The sequence below is a fragment of the Gorilla gorilla genome, chromosome 21 (genome assembly GCF_029281585.2).
Source record: "Gorilla gorilla gorilla isolate KB3781 chromosome 21, NHGRI_mGorGor1-v2.1_pri, whole genome shotgun sequence".
Lineage (NCBI taxonomy): Eukaryota > Metazoa > Chordata > Mammalia > Primates > Hominidae > Gorilla > Gorilla gorilla.
The window spans coordinates 49,150,616-49,169,995 of record NC_073245.2 but is presented as its reverse complement, the minus strand read 5'-3'; the positions used below and the strand labels follow the sequence as shown (position 1 = coordinate 49,169,995).

General features: G+C 46.1%; 1 protein-coding gene across 1 annotated transcript in view; it reads left to right on the top strand.

Annotated features, from left to right (window-relative positions):
- Positions 1 to 8,442: 8,442 nt before the first annotated feature.
- The window catches only part of SAMHD1 (SAM and HD domain containing deoxynucleoside triphosphate triphosphohydrolase 1), a 57,775-nt gene continuing 46,837 nt past the window's right edge, over positions 8,443 to 19,380 (top strand). Inside the window, exons 1-3 of the mRNA NM_001279619.1 lie at positions 8,443 to 8,650; positions 13,018 to 13,084; positions 18,722 to 18,794. Coding sequence (NP_001266548.1) covers positions 8,443 to 8,650; positions 13,018 to 13,084; positions 18,722 to 18,794 — 348 coding nt within the window. The remainder of the gene's footprint in view (positions 8,651 to 13,017; positions 13,085 to 18,721; positions 18,795 to 19,380) is intronic.

Here is a 19,380-nt window from a genome sequence, read left to right as displayed (position 1 = left end):
GCCTCATGTTCCCTGCCTCCAGGCCGTATTTTCCTGCCACAGAAGTACAAAGATAGGGTAGACTTTTTGGTTGGTTGATCAAATGGCTGAATATTCTCATCAAAGGCCTAAGGTCTTTCCATAGCGATTGCTTCTTCATAAACCTCTTCTAATGGTTTTAGGATGGCAAATTCCCCTTTTGTTGTAACACAGGGGATCTCAAGCAAATTTATGTGAGATTAAGACTCGCTGGCCAGGCACGGTGGCTCAGGCCGGGCGCGATGGGTCGCGCCTGTAATCCCACCACTTTGGGAGGCCGAGGTGGGCAGATCACCTGAGGTCAGGAGTTCGAGACCAACCTGGCCTACATGGTGAAACTCTATCTCCACTAAAAGTACAAAAATGAGCATGGTGGCGTGCGTCTGTAATCCCAGCTACCTGGGAGGCTGAAGCAGTAGAATTGCTTGAACCTGGGAGGTGGAGGTTGCAGTGAGCTGAGATCACGTCACTGCACTCCAGCCTGGGCAACAGAGCAAGATTCCGTCTCAAAAAAAAAAAAGACTCTCTGATGCAATTACCATTTGAGTTTAGGAATCTGTGCTATGTTTGAAATATGAGTTGTAAATGACTCTTAGCAATGACTTTTAAAATTTCTAGGCCAGGCATGGCGGCTCATGCTTGCAATTCCAGCACTTTGAGAGGGTGAAGTAGGAGGATTGCTTTAGCTTGGGAGTTTAAGACCAGCCTGGGCAACAAAGTGAAACGTCCGTTTCTACAAAAAATTTGTAAAAATTAGCTGGGTGAGGTGGTGTGTGCCTGTGGTCTCAGCTACTCAGAAGACTGAGGTAGGTGGATCACTTGAGCCTTAGGAGGTTGAGGTTGCAGTGAGCTGCGTTCACACCACTGCACTCCAGCCGGGGCAACAGAGTGAGATCCTGTCTCAAATTAATTAATTAATTAATTAATTGAAAGATCCGTGACTTATTTTTACCCAAGGATACCCTAGGCTCCTAAGGGAAGTCTGGCCACTTCCTTGTGTGTTTGAGCATCCCAAACTCCAAATAACACAGTCACTCCCACCCCAAGCACTGAGACACTCCCAAGGAGTCACAATACACTCTATAGGACGAGATGGCTTCTCTCCCTGAAACAATGTAAAAGCAACAGACCTTGTACTCAGCTCAAGTTGCAGAAAAGAGAAATAGTAGTTTTTTTGTTTCCTTTCTTTTGTTTTGTTTTATTGAGAAGGAGTCTCACTCTGTCACCAAGGGCAGAGTGCAGTGGCACAATCTCAGCTCACTGCAACCTTCGCCTCCCAGGTTCAAGCAATACTCCTGCCTCAGGGTCTCGCTCTGTTGAGACAGGGTCTTGCTCTGTTGCCCTTCTGAGTAGCTGGGATTACAAGCCTTTGCCACCATGTCTGGCTAATTTTTGTATTTTTAGTAGAGACAGGGTTTCACCATGTTGGCCCGGCTGGTCTCGAACTCCTGACCTCAGATGATCCGCCCACCTTGGCCTCCCAAAGTGCTAGGATTACTGGCACAAGCCACCACGTCCGGGGTGAGCAATAGCTTTCAAGGCAGATCTTGGTGAAACCCCAAGAACTTAATATTAACACACACGTGTAACCCTGGACGAGTCATTTTACCTCTCTGAGTTTCATTCCCTCGTCTGTTCAATGGGTATAAAAATACCTGGGAACTTTGTCCAAAGCCAATTCCTTTCCTCCTAGAAGTAGTCTTTTCCCTGTGACCCAAAGGGTAAACATGTGACCTGATTCGGTCAATCATTTTATGACCTTGTCCGCAGTGACTGGTCCAGCAATGGATGCTGAAATGAACTTGTTGAAGTCATTCCCTTGCAATTTTTCCATTGGAACTGGAGGAGCAGAGGCTTTCTCTTACCTCTAGATGTGGAGCCCTAAGGATGGGACTTGAGAGCTCTTTGGCCCCATTGTTTGACCTCATCTCTTACCACTTCCCATTTTACTCACTCTGCCCCATCCACAATGGCCTGCTTGGTATTGCTCAAATCCAGGCATGCTTCTGCTTCAGGACCTTTGGACTTCCTCTTTCCCTTTTCTGCAATGCTTTTCTTCCAGACATCTGCAAAGCTGACTCTTTCATTTCCTTCAACTCTCTGCTCAAATGTCACCTTCTCAAAGACCTATCCTGAAACTCTATCCAAAATGGTGACGGTGACCCTATCCTCCTCTCTACTCCTCTTTTCTTTCTCTCTTTCTTTTCTTTTCTTTCAACGGAGTCTCGCTGTGTCACCCAGAGCTAGAGTGCAGTGGCATGATGTTGGCTCACTGCAACCTCTGCCTCCCAGGTTCAAGTAATTCTCCTGCCTCAGCCTCCCGAGTAGCTGGGACTACAGGTGCGTGCCACCACGCCCAGCTAATTTTTTGTTTTTTTAGTAGAGACCGGGTTTCACTGTGTTAGCCAGGATGGTCTCAATCTCCTGACCTTGTGATCCGCCCTGCCTCCGCCTACTCAAGTGCTAGGATTACAGGTGTGAGCCACTGTGCCCGGCCTCTTTCTGTCTTTCTTTCTTTCTTTTTTTTTTTTTTTTTGAGACAGGGTCTCGCTCTGTCGCCCAGGCTGGAGTGCAGTGGTGCAATCTGGGCTCACTGCAACCTCTGCCTCCCAGGCTCAGATGATTCTCCCACCTCAGCCTCCGGAGTAGCTGGGACTAGAAGCAGGCACCACTACGCCCGGCTAATTTGTGTATTTTTTGTAGAGGTAGGGTTTCGCCAAGTTGCCCAGGCTAGTCTCAAACTCCTGGACTCAAATGATCCTCCCACCTTGACCTCACAAAGTGCTGGGATTACAGGTGTGAGCCACTGTGCCCACCCACTCCTCTGCTCCTAATCTCTTACCTTGCTCTGTTTTTATTTTCCATAGCACTAACTTCTACCATATAATCTGTTTATTATTGTTATTTATATTATTATTACTCATTGCCAGTCTCCTACCATCTCAACTAGAATATATGTTTCTACATCTATGAACACAAAAAGACTGATAGCAAACACACTAAAAGGTGACCTTTGGCTCTGTGTGTGTGTGTATATTTTGTGTATTTGTTTTCTAAGGTTTCTTTCTTTTTTAATTTATTTTTTATTTTTTTGAGATAAGGTCTTACTCTTTCACCCAAGCTGGAGTGCCGTGGCACAATCATAGCTCACTGCAGCCTTGACCTCCTGCACTCAAGTGATCCTCCTGCCTCAGCCTCCTGAATAGCTGGGATTACAGGAGCCAGCCACCATGCCTGGCTCTAAGTTTCCTTTTTTCTCTCTCTTTATAATTTTATTATTATTACTATTATTTGGAGAAAGGATCTCACCCTGTCGCCCAGGCTGGAGTGTAGTGGCATAATCATGGCTCACTGTAGCCTCAACCTCTCCAGGCTCAGGTGATCCTCCCACCTCAGCCTCCTGAGTAGTTGGGACTACAGGCATACGTCACCGTGCCAAGCTAATTTTTGTATTTTTTGTAGAGACGGGTTCTCACTATGTTGCTCAGGTTGGTCTCAAACTCCTGAGCTGAAGTAATCTGTCCACCTTGGCCTCCCAAACTGCTGGCATTACAGGTATGAGCCACCAGGCCCGGCCTTTTTAATTTTTTAGTTTTTATTTTTTATAGAGACAGGGTCTTGCTATGTTGACCAGGCTGCTCTCTGTCTCCTGGCCTCATGCAATCCTCTCACCTCAGCCTTTCAAAGTGCTGGGATTATAGGCATGTGCCACCACACCTGGCCTAGTGTTCTTTATTTCTTTTTCTTTTTTTTTTCTTTGAGGTAGGGTCTTACTTCCTTTGCCCAGGCTAGAAGTGCAGTGGCTTGATTTCAGCTCATTGCAGTGTCAACTTCCCAGGCTCACATGATCTTCCCACCTCAGCTTCCCTAGTGGCTGGGATTACAGGCACAAGCCACCACACACAGCTAACTTTTTTTTATTATTACATTTTTAATAGAGACGGAGTTTTGTCACATTGTCCAGGCTGGTCTCAAACTCCTGAGCTCAAGGGACCCACCCACCACGCCCTCCCAAGGGGCTAGGATTACATGCAAGAGCCACCGCACCCGGTTCAAGTTTACTTTCTTGAGCATTATTTATTTTATTTCATTTTATTTTTTGAGATGGAGTCTTGCTCTGGTGCCCAGGCTGGAGTACAGTGGAATGATCTCGGCTCACTGCAACCCCTCCGCCTTCCGGGTTCAAGTGATTCTCCTGCCTCAGTCTCCTGAGTAGCTGGGATTATAGACGTGCACCTGGCTAATTTTTGTATTTTTGGTAGAGATGGTGTTTCACCATGTTGGCCAGGCTGGTTTTGAACTCCTGACCACAGGTGATCCGCCCGCCTCGGCCTCCCAAAGTGCTGGGATTACAGGCGTGAGCCACTGCGCCTGGCCCACTTGAGCGCTATTTCTAACAGGTAAGAAAATCAATACTTAAAAAAATTTTTTTTGGCTCAACTTCGCAATTTGGGCAGATGGGAAAAAAAGTCTTGAGGAGGCTAAGTTCAGTAAATGATAAAAGGCAGTAAAACAGAGATGCAGAGAGTGGTGGCAGCTGGCATTGAGAACCAGCAACACTGATTGAAAAGGAAGCTGTGAAGATATGTAAAAACTGCAGGTGAATGCTGCCAGAAATAAAATTGCCCAGCTTGCCTGGCTGGGTGGAAGGTAGATAGATAAGGTCAGGGAAAGCTTGCTGGGCTTATTCAAGGTCATTGGGCAGTGGGCCTTAAATTAATTGATCTTATTGTTTTTTCTAGTCCTAACCATACTGAGATTGACTTCAGAAGAGGGCAGCTTGAGCAGTCATTTCTCTCACTATGGCCAGAGTCCAGGGCCTGTGTCCAGTGGGTGTTGGTTCCCAGGCTGTGGAATGATGATGGAAAAGGATTGCTAGGACTGTAAGAGGAGTTAAATGAAGTGGCAAACTGGAAAGAGCCTATACTTTGGAGTGAGGGAGCACTGCCTTTGAATCCTCTCTCTGTCCCTTACCAGCCATGTTGACCCTGAACAAGTAACTAATGACCTAGCGCAAGATCAAAGGCCCCTTGAAAGTAGGGAATTAGGGAAAATATAATAAGTATGGCAATAAATTATACTTTTTAACAAACAAGAACAGAAAATAAAAGTTCTAGATGGGCGCGGTGGCTCATGCCTGTAATCCGAGCACTTTGGGAGGCCAAGGCACTTGAGATCAGGAGTTCACTGATCACTTGAGATCAGGAGTTCAAAGCCAGCCTGGCCAACATGGTGAAACCCCGTCTCTACTAAAAATACAAAAAAATTAGTTGGGCGTCGTGGCGGGTGCCTATAATCCCAGCTACTCAGGAGGCTGAGGCAGGAGAATCGCTTGAACCCGGGAGGCAGAGGTTTGCAGTGAGCCCAGATTGCACCACTGCACTCCACCCTGGGCCACAGAGCAAGACTCTGTCTCAAAAAAAATTAAAATTAAAATTAAAATTAAAAAAATGAAATTAAAAAACTAAAAATTTTTAAAAGCAGCTGCTTTGAACAAACACAGTTGATTAAACTAAAAACCCTGCTATAACACCTTCTATTGTCCAGGAAACCTTGATGTCAGGGCGGGTTTCCCCACAAGTCTTATAAACACAAGTTTTTAAATCAGCCATTTCTGACTTGAGATTAAGTCTTTCATACATATGCTATTTGTTTTCTTATCCCGTTTTGGTTTCACAAGTCTTGGCAACTGTCAGGTCCTTTCACAAAGTTCTCTAGTGTTTGAGGGCATGTTTTTTGGGGGCCTGGCCTTGTGTGCAGATGGAAAACAACTCTTTTTTTTTCTTTTTTTTTTTGAGATAGAGTTTCACTTTTGTCTCCCAGGCTATGGCTCACTGCAACCTCCACCTCCCAGGTTCAAGCGGTTCTCCTGCCTCAGCCTCCTCAGTAGCTGGGATTACAGGCGGCTGCCACCATGCCCGGCTAATTTTTTTTTTTTTTTTTTTGAGACGGAGTCTCGCTCTGTTGCCCAGGCTGGAGTGCAGTGGCGCGATCTAAGCTCACTGCAACCTCCGCCTCCCAGGTTCAAGCAATTCTCTGCCTCAGCCTCTCAAGTAGCTGGGATTACAGGCGCCTGCTACGATGCCCGGCTAATTGTTTTGTATTTTTAGTAGAGACGGGTTTCATCATGTTGGCCAGACTAGTCTTGAACTCCTGACCTCGTGATCCACCCGCCTCAGGCTCCCAAAGTGCTGGGATTACAGGTGACAGCTACTGCGCCTGGCCACCCAGCTAATTTTTGTAATTTTAGTGAGACAGGGTTTTGCCATGTTGGCCAGGCTGGTCTCGAACTCCTGACCTCAGGTGATCCACCCGCCTCGGCCTCCCAAAGTGCTGGGATTACAGGCGTGAGCCACTGCGCCTGGCAGGAACACCTTTATCTTTCCTCCATGGGTCTGCAGGAAAAGGGAGCAATTGAAAATTGTGGGTTAAATAATAGAAAATAGTTTTACATCAAAACCCCCTTTACTTATTTATTTATTTGTTTATTTATTATTATTATTTTTGAAACAGAGTCTTGCTCTGTTGCCCAGGCTGGAGTGCAGTGGGAAGATCTTGGCTCACTGCAACCTACACCTCCCACATTTGAGTGATTCTCGTGCCCCAGCCTCCTGAGTAGCTGGGATTACAGGCATGCGCCACCAGGCCTGGCTAATTTTTGTATTTTAGTAGAGATGGGGTTTCACCATGTTGGCCAGGTTGGACTTGAACTCCTGGCCTCAAGTGAGTGCTCTGGCCTCCCAAAGTGCTGGGATTACAGGCATGAGCCACTGCACCCAGCCCCAAACCCCCTTTAACAAGCAGTGGTTGGCAAGTTATCAAGACCATGGACTTTGGAACCAAGTTACGTCTCTTGGGTTTGAATACAGGCTTCATCATTTCCTAGCTGTAAGGCCTTGGGCAGCTGGGCACGGCTGTGTAATCCCAGCACTTTGGGAGGCTGTGGCGTGGGAATCACCTGAGGTCAGGAGTTCAAGACCAGCCTGGCCAACATGGTGAAATCCTGTCTCTACTAAAAATACAAAAATTAGCCGGGTGTGGTGGCAGGCGCCTGTAGTCCCAGCTACTTGGGAGTCTGAGGCATGAGAATCACTTGAACCTGGGAGGCAGAGGTTGCAGTGAGCTGAGATCACGCCACTGCACTCCAGCTTGGGAAACAGAGCAAGACTCCGTCTCAAAAAAAAAAAAGACCTGCGGCAAATTACTTTTTCCTACATCCTAAGGTAATTGTGATAATTAAGTGAAGTAATATGTGTAGAGCCCTTAGAACTTTACAATATTTGTAAAACCCTTAGAAGTTATAAAAAGTATTTAATATTTAAATAATTAATTTAATGAATGTACTTAATTCATTTAGTATTATGTATAAATATAAAATTATTTTATATTTGTAAAGCCCTTAGAACCATGCCTGGTACACAGTAAATCTCTGTTTGCAAATAATATTTTGGCTCACCAGTAGACCACTAGTTCATACTGCTTGATGATAAGCTATTCCGCCTCATTCGTCCTTGACCCCCTAAACAGGTCTATGCCTTGGTTGCTGGGAAGGTGTGTTGGCTTTATTAGCAGTAATAGTGATATGTCCTTTTACCAGGCAATTGCATGGACCAGTATTTATAGGGAAGTTTGAGCCCTGCCGCAGAGGGGTTAAGTGATGGGAAAATGCCTGCCATTTTCACATGCTGTTATAACCAGGCAGTAAAAGTCCTCAGAAGTTAAATTTTAAGTAATCAGACTGGCCACTCTCCTTCCTCTGGGAATGCAGTTGGGATGGAGGGCTCTGTCTCCAGTTGGAAAGAAGTCTGAAGTCCCCTCCTGTGTGGACACCAGACAACAGGTATCCCAGGGCTCTCTAGTTGACCAGCAATACTGTGGAATGAAGACACCCTCAAGTCACATTTGAAATCATTCCGGGTTCTTCCAGTTCAGCACCTTGACTGTTTTTCTCTTCACTGGGAAGATGCTGGCAGCCTGACGGCCTTTTAGGTTTCTTTTAAGTTTGGGGCATCTGAAACCCGGCCAAGGTGCGACGGGTAGTGTACTCATTCGAAGGAGAATACCCCCAATTCACTAGACGAGCCCCTAATTGGGGGTGCGGTGCCGGGCGCGCTCTTTCCTACCCCTTTCCACCAGCACTGCCCTCAGTTCTGCTTCTAGCCACGCCCTTTCGCGTTCACGTCCAGCACCCTGGCGGGATTGATTTGAGGACGACTGGACTGCCATTGCGCCTGCGCAGGGAGCCCAAGGCAAGAGCCGCTAGGCTGCCCTGCCCGAAGGGCTCAACTGTCAGTGAGCCTGCGCAGGAGGCCAATAGGCTGCCAATACTCCTTGGACTCCCCGCCAGGGCCCTGCTGTGAGTGCGCCTGCGCGCGGGTCCGGCGCCGAGGTTCTTGACTGCTGTGCCGGACGCCAGGTGTAGCCATGCAGCGAGCCGACTCCGAGCAGCCCTCCAAGCGGCCCCGTTGCGATGACAGCCCGAGAACCCCCTCAAACACCCCTTCCGCAGAGGCAGACTGGTCCCCGGGCCTGGAACTCCATCCCGACTACAAGACATGGGGTCCGGAGCAGGTGTGCTCCTTCCTCAGGCGCGGTGGCTTTGAAGAGCCGGTGCTGCTGAAGAACATCCGAGGTAGCGGCTCCGGAGGGGCTGAGGGGCGAGGGGCGGCGACCTGGGGCGCGGGCCAGGCGTCCTGAGGGAGGGGCCCCCACGAGAGGACCCAGGCCGAGGAGCGAGCCCTGCGGCGGGAGGCACCCGGGAGGGCGGACCTGCGCTGGGGGCGCCGAGGGAAGGAAGACCCGAGGCGGGGGAGGGAGCCCTGCGGCGGGGGTTCCCAGGAGGGCCTGCGGCATGGGGCTCCCGGGACTGACTCCCCGAGGCGGAGGAAGAAGACATGGGGTCGCCTGGGATAGGCGATCCGTAGGATGGGAGCAGGCTCCCGGGATTGAGGACCTGGGAGGGGCAGTCGTAGATTGGGATCTCACTCGTGGGTTTCTTCACTAACTTGCCACCCCGGCGCGGGACAAGCGAGACTCGGGTCCCTTTTTTTTAGTTAGAAGGAGATTTTTCCCCAGACCTTGGTGGGCGGCTTGCTGTCATCCAGGCTCGCGGGACCCCTCCGCGCTAACCGCAGCTCCTTGAACACTTGCCACATCAGAGGATGTTCTGGGGCTTTTAGGTTTCGGTTTCCTCCCTGAATTGAGGCTTTTCCTGAAGGGGAAGGAACTGGCTTGGTTAATCTCAGAATTCCCATCACCTTCCTTGGCATCCCAGCAGCGCCCGATAGGCGTGTGTTGACTGCACTTGCAGAACATGGTAAGGATCATGTTTTGCTCTTTAAAAGCAGGTTCCCCTCCAAAATCTGAACCTTGGGGTTGTTCAGTTGACCACTGAATCCCCAGCATGCCACAGTTTGGCCACATCACCTGGAGAAGTGTTTAGGTTGAGTTTTAATCATATTTTACTGATTCGTATCCAAGCATCCATCCTTGTGAATTCTACTCAACTTTTTGTGGTGGGTGTGAGATTTGACTCCTGCCTTATATCCTCTAGGTGTCCAACAGGAAGGTGATTCTTTGGTGGTTGGGATTTGCGAATTTAGTAAATTTTTGCATTTGTTAGGTGGGGCCCTGTTTGGCTAGGTTGGAAACTGGGGTAGGAGGAACATTAGTGGTTCAGGACCCAAAGATAGCTTGAATGGGTATGGGAAATTGCATTTCTCCTTTTTTTTTTTTCTTCCCCCTTTTGCCCTTTCGTTTCCCTCCACTGCTGGGATGGATTATTACTTTATTTTCTTTGACTAGCAACAAGTGGAGTGAAGTAGTTCCATATTTTCTGTCTCAAAATGTGGTTGGCTCTCTGTTTCAGTGGTTTGTAGATTAACTCGTTACCCTCCAGAATGATGTGTGTTCCTTAAACCTACAACCTAGTGCTATCAAAGACACTATGTGCTTTCGTTTGGTAAAAACTGACCAACTGTTCCCAATTGCTCATGTCTTAGCTTCTGCTTTGTCTTGACCAAACTTTATTCGGACTTCTCTCTTCCCTTATGGGCCCCTCAACTCTTGCTTACCCCCACATCTGACCAGGCAGGCACTAAAGCAGTGGAATATGCCTCCCTCTGGTCAGTTTCTTTTGAGAACCGGCTGACCACAGTAGGATGCTGTCCTGTTGGGCTGCACTGCTCATTTTCCCTTGCTCGTCCAGGTTCCTATCCAAAGATTCTGCTTATTTCTGCTTGCCTGTCCTTTATCATATAAAAGAAGACCCTTTTTCTGTTGGATTCTTTTTTTTTTTTTGAGACAGAGTCTCGCTCTGTCGCCAGGCTGGAGTGCAGTGGCGCCATCTCGGCCTAGTGCAACCTCTAACTGCCTGGTTCAAGCTATTCTCCTGCCTCAGCCTCCCGAGTAGCTGGGATTACAGGCATGTGCCACCACGCCCAGCTAATTTTTTTTGTATTTTTAGTAGAGATGGGGTTTCACCATGTTGGCCAGGATGGTCTCCATCTCCTGAACTCGTGATCCGCCTGCCTCAGCCTCCCAAAGTGCTGGGATTACAGGTGTGAACCACCGCGCCCGGCCTCATTTTTTTTTTTTTTTTAATTAGAGACAGGGTTTTGCCATGTTGGCCAGGCTGGTCTCAAACTCTTGGCTTCGAGTGACCATCCACCCGCCTCGGCCTCCTAAAGTGCTGGCATTCCAAGTGTGAGCCACCATGCCCAACCTCTGTTTGGTTCTTGGGCCTCTGTTTGATTATTTTTTTAAATTTATTTTATGATTTTATTTTTTTTCTGAGATGGAGTCTCGCTCGGTCACTCAGGCTGAAGTGCACCGGCACAATCTCAGCTCACTGCAACCTCTGCCTCTCGGGTTCAAGCGGTTCTCCTGCCTCAGCCTCCCTAGTTGCTGGGATTACAGGTGCACGCCACCACGCCTGGCTAATTTTGTGTTTTTAGTAAAGACAGGGTTTCACCATGTTGGCCAGGCTGGTCTCCAACTCCTGTCCTCAGGTGATGCATCCGCCTCTGCCTCCCAAAGTGCTGGGATTATAGGCGTGAGCCACCGCGCCCGGCCGGCCTATGTGTTTGATTCCTGAGCCTCTTGCAGATATCTGATATTGGAGCTTTCTCCCTATAGAAATAGTCTTTCTTTTTTTCTTTTCTTTTTTTTTTTTTTTTGAGACAGAGTCTCGCTCTGTCGCCAGGCTGAAATGCAGTGGCGTGATCTCGGCTCACTGTAACCTCTGTCTCCCGGGTTCAAGCAATTCTCCTGCCTCAGCCTCCTGAGTAGCTGCGACTACAGGTGCCCGCCTCCACACCCGGCTAATTTTTGTATTTTTAGTAGAGATGGGGTTTCACCATGTTGGCCAGAATGGTCTTAATCTCTTGACCTGATGATTCACACGCCTTGGCCTCTCAAAGTGCTGGGATTACAGGTGTGAGCCACCACGCCCGACCAGCAATAGTCTTTCTTTCTAATAAAGTTTCTCTTGGCGGGGCACGGTGGCTCACGCCTGTAATCCCAGCACTTTGGAAGGCCGAAGAAGGTGGATCACCTGAGGTCAGGAATTCAAGCCCACCCTGGCCAACATGGTGAAACACCGTCTCTACTAAAAATACAAAAATTAGCCGGGCATAGTGGTACGTGCCTGTAGTCTCAGCTACTTGGGAAGCTGAGGCAGGAGAATCGCTTAAACCTGGGAGGCGGAGGTTGCAGTGAGCCAAGATCCCGCCACTGCACTCCAGCCTGGGCGACTGAGTGAGACTCCATCTCGGAAAAGAAAAAAAAAGTCTCTCTTTATCTAAGTCCATTTTTTTTTAAATTTGATAAGCCAAGCACAAGGTACAGTGTCCCTTTTCTCATTATGGAATACAGCCTCACAAGAAGTCTGAAATAAGTTACTATACTCAACACATTTTACCGATGATGTATGCGAGGTCCAAAGATGTAAAGTAACTTTTCAGAGATCACACCACTACAAAAAAGAGCTAGATTTTTTAAGGTTAGGTCTTTGGACTCTAGAACTCATGTGATCTATACCTTAACAAGTGTTCTCATCAAAAACTACTGGAGGCCTGGCCCAGTGGCTCATACCTATAATCCCAGCACTTTGGGAGGCCAATGTGGGAAGATCACTTGAGCCCAAGAGTTCAAGACCAGCCTGGGCAACATCAGGAGACCTCAACTTTACAAAAAATAAAAATAAAAATAAAAATTAGCTAGGTGCAGTGGCACACGCCTGTGGTCCCAGCTACTCAGGAGGCTGAGGCAGGAGGATCGCTTGAGCCCAGGAGGTCAAGGCTGCAGTGAGCTGTGATCGCACCACTGCACTCCAACCTGGGCAACAAGCAAAACCCTGTCTCAAAGAAAATAAAAGAAAATAGTCCAGAGTTCTGGAATTTGAGGTCAGGAAAGATTAGAATTAATTGTATAGAAAGAGAAAGGAAAAAACCCAACAACATACACACACACACACACACACACACACACACACACACACACACACACACACACACACACACAGAACTCTTTCAAATCACAGAGTATTGAGTGCTTTCCCAGGAGGTATGAGAAAAATCAACACTTTAAGCACTCTTGAATCCGTGGTTTTAACTTGTTAATTCTAAGAACAATAGACTTAGGTTTCCTTCCTTCCCCAACTCAAACCTTTCCTATTTAAAAGGAAGCTGCTGACCTGGCAAAACCCCAACAGGTAGTCGAGTTTCACTTTCCTTTTTGCAACTGGTTTTTCTTGGAACTAATTTACACAAACAATTTTGAAATTTTCACGTGATTTATCAAAAAATGCTTCTTGGCTTAGTTATTTAATTAAAATTAAGTCTTTACAAGTAGCAGATCAAAAAAGTGGTACTTGGCACAATCCATTGCCTGCAGTGGGTACTCACTTATGTGGATCTGGGTAAATATTGGTGTATCCAAATTGAAAGAAAATGAAAAGCATATGTTGTATACATTGAATTTGTCTTTTTTCTTCCATAGAAAATGAAATCACAGGCACATTACTGCCCTGTCTTGATGAGTCTCGTTTTGAAAATCTTGGAGTAAGGTAAGAATGAAGAAATAAATTCACGTTATAACCAAACACACTTTATCCATCTTTCAGGGACAAAGCCCAAAATCTCTGATATAAACTGTCCTCATTTTAAATCTATGAAGTGCTTTAAAACAGCAGAATCCCTTGCCTGCTTGTTTTGTTTGTTCATTTGTTTTTTGAGATAGTCTCTTGTTCACCCAGGCTGGAGTATCTCGGCTCACTGCAACCTCTGCCTCCCGGCTTCAAGTTATTCTCCTGCCTCAGCCTCCTGAGTAGCTAGGATTACAGGTGCCCACCACCATGCCCCACTAATTTTTTTTTGGTTTTTTTTTTTTTGAGACAGAGTCTCGCTTTGTCTCCCAGGCTGGAGTGCAGTGGCGTGATCTTGGCTCACTGCAAGCTCCGCCTCCCGGGTTCATGCCATTCTCCTGCCTCAGCCTCCCGAGTAGCTGGGACTACAGGCGCCTGCCACCACGCCTGGCTACTTTTTTGTATTTTTTGGTAGACACAGGGTTTCACCATGTTAGCCAGGATGGTCTCAATCTCCTGACCTCATGATGTGCCCGCCTCAGCCTCCCAAAGTGCTGGAATTACCGCGCCCGGCTCCCCACTGATTTTTGTACTTTTAGTAGAGACGGGGTTTCACCATGTTGGCCAGACTGGTCTTGAACTCCTGGCCTCAAGTGATCGACTTGCCTCGGCCTCCCAAAGTGCTGAGATTACAGGTGTGAGCCACCGTGCCTGGCCACCTGCTGTTTGTTTTCACTGTACGAATCCTATGTTTGCTATTACTGTTTATTCCTATTTTAGTTTATTTTTAATTTTATTTATTTATTTATTTATTGAGACAGAGTCTCACTCTGTCACCCAGACTGGAGTGCAATGGTGCGATCCCGGCTCACTGAACCCCCGGGTTCAAGCCATTCTCCTGCCTCAGATTCCTGAGTAGCTGGGATTACAGGCATGCACCACCGTGCCCGGCTAAGTTTTGTATTTTTAGTAGAGACAGGGTTTCACCATGTTGGCCAGGCTGGTCTCGAACTCCTGACCTAAGGTGGTCTGCCCGCCTTGGCCTCCCAAAGTGCTGAGATTACAGGTGTAAGCCACCCTGTCTGGCCTTATTCCTATTTTAAATAATGTTGCAGACAAATCTTCATCAAGTTTGTAGTGACCAACTTTTTACTCTCAAGTTCAGAATAATTGAATTATACACACTGGGAAATACATAAGAACCAATAGGGAAAAAAATGTTAGTAAGAAAATCAAGGCTACATCCCTATTTTGAGCATATTTCTAGGTTTTCCTAAAGATTGGAATATGCCCTGGTATTAGATTTAAAGACACTATGCAAAACAGGCACTTTTTAGTTGTATAATTTGGGAGAAGTCATTTAACCCTTCAGTTTCTGTACCTGTAAAATGGATAACAATAATGAGATGATGTACATAAAGTGTTGAAGCATATGATTAACGCTTAGTAAATTTTATAGATAGTGATACAGAAAATTAAAAAATTAGCCGGGTACTGTGCATGCACCTGTAGTCCCACCTACACTCAGGAGGCTGAAGCAGGAAGATCCCTTGAGCCCAGGAGTTCAAGGTTGCAGTGATCTATGATAAGCTCCTGCACTCCAGCTTGGGCAGCAGAATAAGACCCTGTCTCAGATAGGTAGGTAGATAGGTAGGTAGGTAGATAGATACATATATACATACATACATACATACATACATAGTTACATAGATCCATCTCTGTGTATGGCTGTAGGTTCTAGGGTCTAGATTAGAGTGGGGCTCCTTTAATGATCTCAGTAGAGGATCTGGTGCTTAAATACTTCTTTTTTTTTTTTTTTTGAAGCGGAGTTTTGCTCTTGTTGCCCAGGCTGGAGTGCAATGGCACGATCTCATCTTACCTCAACCTTCACCTCCCAGGTTCAAGTGATTCTCCTGCCTCAGCCTCCCGAGTAGCTGGGATTACAGGCATGCGCCACCATGCCCAGCTAATTTTGTATTTTTAGTAGAGACGGGGTTTCTCCATGTTAGTCAGGCTGGTCTCGAACTCCCTGACCTCAGGTGATCCACCCACCTTGTCCTCCCAAAGTGCTGGGATTATAGGCGCGAGGCACTGTGACCGGCCTTAAATACTTCTTAAAATGAAGATTTTGTTTCTATTAGAAAATTGGCAACAGTGGGGAAATATGGCCTTCTCTTCTGAAATTTTAGTTACATGTTGTTTGTGGTAACAGTAACCAAAGAATCAAAACAAAGGATTATACTGAATTACTTCCTGCGCTGTTGCTTAGTAATTGATAACAGAAGTGCATTGTGAAACAAGATCACTGTAGAACATTTAGCTGACTTCCAGTAAATATCCTTTGGATCAGAATCTCCAGGGACCTCATCTTAGCCCTTTCTTTTTTTTTTTTTTTGAGACGAAGTCTCACTCTGTTGCCCAGGCTGGAGTTCAAGTTCAGTGGTACAATCTCCGCTCACTGCAGCCTCCGCCTCCCGGGTTCAAATGATTCTCCTGCCTCAGCCTCCTAAGTAGCTGGGACTACTGGCATGTGCCACCATGCCCGGCTAATTTTTTGTATTTTTAGTAGAGACGGGGTTTCATCGTGTTAGCCAGGATGGTCTCAATCTCCTGACCTTGTGATCTGCCCGCCTCAGGCCTCCCAAAGTTCTTTTTTTTTTTTTTTTTTTTTTTTGAGGTGGAGTCTTGCTCTGTCACTCAGGCTGGAGGGCAGTGGCGTGATCTCGGCTCACTGCAACCTCCACCTCCCAGATTCAAGTGATTCTACCACCTCAGCCTCCTGAGTAGCTGGGACTACAGGTGTGCGCCACCATGCCCGGCTAATTTTTGTATTTTTAGTAGAGACAGGGTTTCACTATGTTCGCCAGGGTGGTCTTGAACTCCTGACCTCATGATCTGCCTGCCTCAGCCTCCCAAAGTGCTGGGATTACAGGCGTGAGCCACTGCCCCCGGCATGACTCTTTCATAACCACATTTCAGCCCTCTCAGTCCTCTCAAAGTCCCCCTTACTACTTGTTTCTTGTATATAATAGTTGCTTACTACTTGACCTGAATGGAATTTGTTCTAATACAGTCTTTCTTTTCAAGGGAGCCATGTGCATGTTTGTGGACCCAAGTGCTATTGATTCATTCACTGAATATTTTTGGAAAGCTCACTATGTACTAGGAATTCTTCCATGAATTTGGGGCACATGAGTGAACAAAAGAGACAAAATTCCAGAAGGAACACTATATTGCACGTCTCTGTGCCCCACCTCATAACTCAAATTCTGTAGGACTCCTTAGAGCTGTATTGTTCTGTATAATAACAACTAGCTTCACGTTTAAATTAATTAGAAGTAAATTAAGTAAAAAATTCCTCAGTTACACTAGCCATATTTCAAGTACTTAGTAGTCACTATGGCTAACGGCTACTGTGTTGGACAGAGCAGATATAGAACATTTCCATCATCACAGAAAGTTCTACTAGACAGTGCTGCCTTACAGGTTGCCAGTGGGATTAGCCCTACCCACCACTCCATCCAGTTGCTCACAGTAATACCAATGCAATCAACTTGTTAATGGACCTTTGTACTGTTTTTACCTAATTTCCTATTTTACCCTCCCTAGACCCCCCAATCCCTGTGCCCAGAGTTCACCCCAAGATTAATTACTTGCAAGCTCTTATCCTGGACCCTGCTTTCTAGGGAGAATCCAGCTTAGACAAGCACTCCTAGTAGGCCCTCAATTTTATGAACAACCATTGATTTATAAAGGTTTTTTTAACAAGTAAGAAACAGGCCAGGCGTGGTGGCTCAGGCCTTTAATCCCAGCACTTTGGGAGGCCGAGGCGGGTGGATCACGAGGTCAGGAGATCGAGACCATCCTGGCTAACATGGTGAAACCCTGTCTCTACTAAAAATACAAAAACAAAAAAGAAATTAGCTGGGCATGGTGGCGGGTGGCTGTAGTCACAGCTACTCGGGAGGCTGAGGCGGGAGAATGGCGTGAACCCGGGAGGTGGAGCTTGCAGTGAGCCGAGATCACGTCACTGCACTCCAGCCTGGGCAACAGAGTAAGACTCCATTTCAAAAAAAAAAGAAGTTAGATAGAAACATTGTCACGTTAAATATGCATGTCAATTGTAAGAAGCATTAAATCTGAGAAATGTTGGAACACAGGAATAAAATTCTTTTATAATCTAGATATCCTGGCCCGTGACTTCTTTAAATCTTTATTTAATGCCATGTCCTTTGCTAAACAAAACAACCCCCTGGTTTTGGGTGGTTATTTTTATATACTGTAATCAGTGATTTTGGTTTTGTTTTGTTTTGTTTTTGAGTTGGAGTTTTGCTCTTGTTGCCCAGGCTGGAGTGCAATGGCGCCATCTCGGCTCACCGCAATCTCCGCCTCCCGGGTTCATGCAGTTCTCCTGCCTCAGCCTCCCGAGTAGCTGGGATTACAGGCATGCGCCACCACCACGCCTGGCTAATTTTGTATTTTTAGTAGAGACGGGGTTTCTCCATGTTAGTCAGGCTTGTCTTGAACTCCCAACCTCAGGTGATCCACCCACCTCGGCCTCCCAAAGTGCTGGGATTACAGGTGTGAGCCACTGTGCCCGGCCGATTTTGGGGTTTTAAGTGATGAATACCAAGTGTCAGTTTAGGAAAATATTAAGTGGTCATGGGGTTAGTTTAGGTTTGATATTTTATGCTATGACTCCGGTTTTGCTCAACTATGTGACTCCCCTTAAACTGAGTCCACCTATAAGTACTTCTGAAAGCCTGGCTTTACACTGTGCTTGTTATGTCAAACTGATGAGGAGGATAGGGGAATAGGAAAACACGAAATTTGCTGCTTTAATTTATCAGCTGTAATAATGCTTCTGTGTATCCCAAGATATTATTCTTAAGTGTTCTTATTACCATGGGTCTCAGTGTGTACCATAGAGGCCAATGTAGTGCCTCTGACTCCCAGTCTATGTATGACTTGTAGAAAGATACTTTTTTTCAATCTGGTTAGCTAGTAGATCAGTAAAACCTTTTGCCTGCACTCTCTGTTGACACCCAGCCAGGAGGGAGGATGATATGCTGGGCCCAACTAGTAATTGTAAATGAAGCAGGATAATGAATCACAGGACTTCGAGCTGTTCAAATTTAATTCCCATTATGTATTTTCTTGAAACTGGAGCATTGTGAGGGAGTACTGACAATGGAAAATAAATATAAATAAAGCCTTCATATGTATTTCATTCATGCTTGAGTCATACCTGGTGCTCATAAATCAATCCAGGATTATGAGGGTAGATGTTGACTTCAGTTTGGTTAAAAAGAAGTACAGTTTGAGCATTGAGTAGACATGGAGATGTGGAGTTTTTCAAGTCTTAAATTTACCAAGAGAGAGGAGGGTCAAGGACAGAAGGCTGTGGGAGGCCTATATTGATTCAGCAGGAGAGTTCCCTATCTTAACAGCAAAGGAAGGAGAGAGTTTCTAGGAGGGGTATGTTTGAATTATTGATTGTTCCTTCCAATCTAACTTCTGTTAGTGTAGATAATATAAAGTTTATTATGTCTACTATATACTGCAGGGATTATTATTAAGCAAATAATGATAGACTTGCTTATCCTATTGTAATTTTAGTTCCTTGGGGGAGAGGAAGAAGCTGCTTAGTTATATCCAGCGATTGGTTCAAATCCACATTGATACCATGAAGGTAAGAGGATCTGAGTTTGTTATGTTTTTTGAATATAAAGTGATATAACTCAATTATGTGAAATTCATTTTGAAGAGAATAGGAGGAAATCTGCTTCTCAGTGATAGAATTGTGAGTAGTGGATCTTTTCTAAACTTTCTGCACTTTCTAAAATGAGCACAGAGTATTTAAATCAGAAGAAGAACTAAAATATGTTAAGCATACAGAAAAGCATAAGTAGACCACTACCCAACTTGTCAAATATTAGTATTTTGCCTAATTTGCTTCAAGTCTGTTATTTTTAGAGCAAAGTATTAGAAACTATTGAAGACCTCCTTTGTACATTCTTTTTTTTTTTTTTAAATGAAATGTGGTCTTGCTCTGTCATCTAGGCTGGAGTACAGTGGTGCAATCTCAGCTCACTCCAACCTCCGTCTCCCTGGCTCAAGTGATCCTTCCGTCTCAGCCACCCCAGTAGCTGGACTATGGGGGCACGCCACCACACCTGGCTAATTTTTGTATTTTTTATAAAGACGGGGTCTTCCTGTGTTGCTCAGGCTGGTCTCAAACTCCTGGGCTCAAGAGATTGACCTGCCTTGGCCTCCCA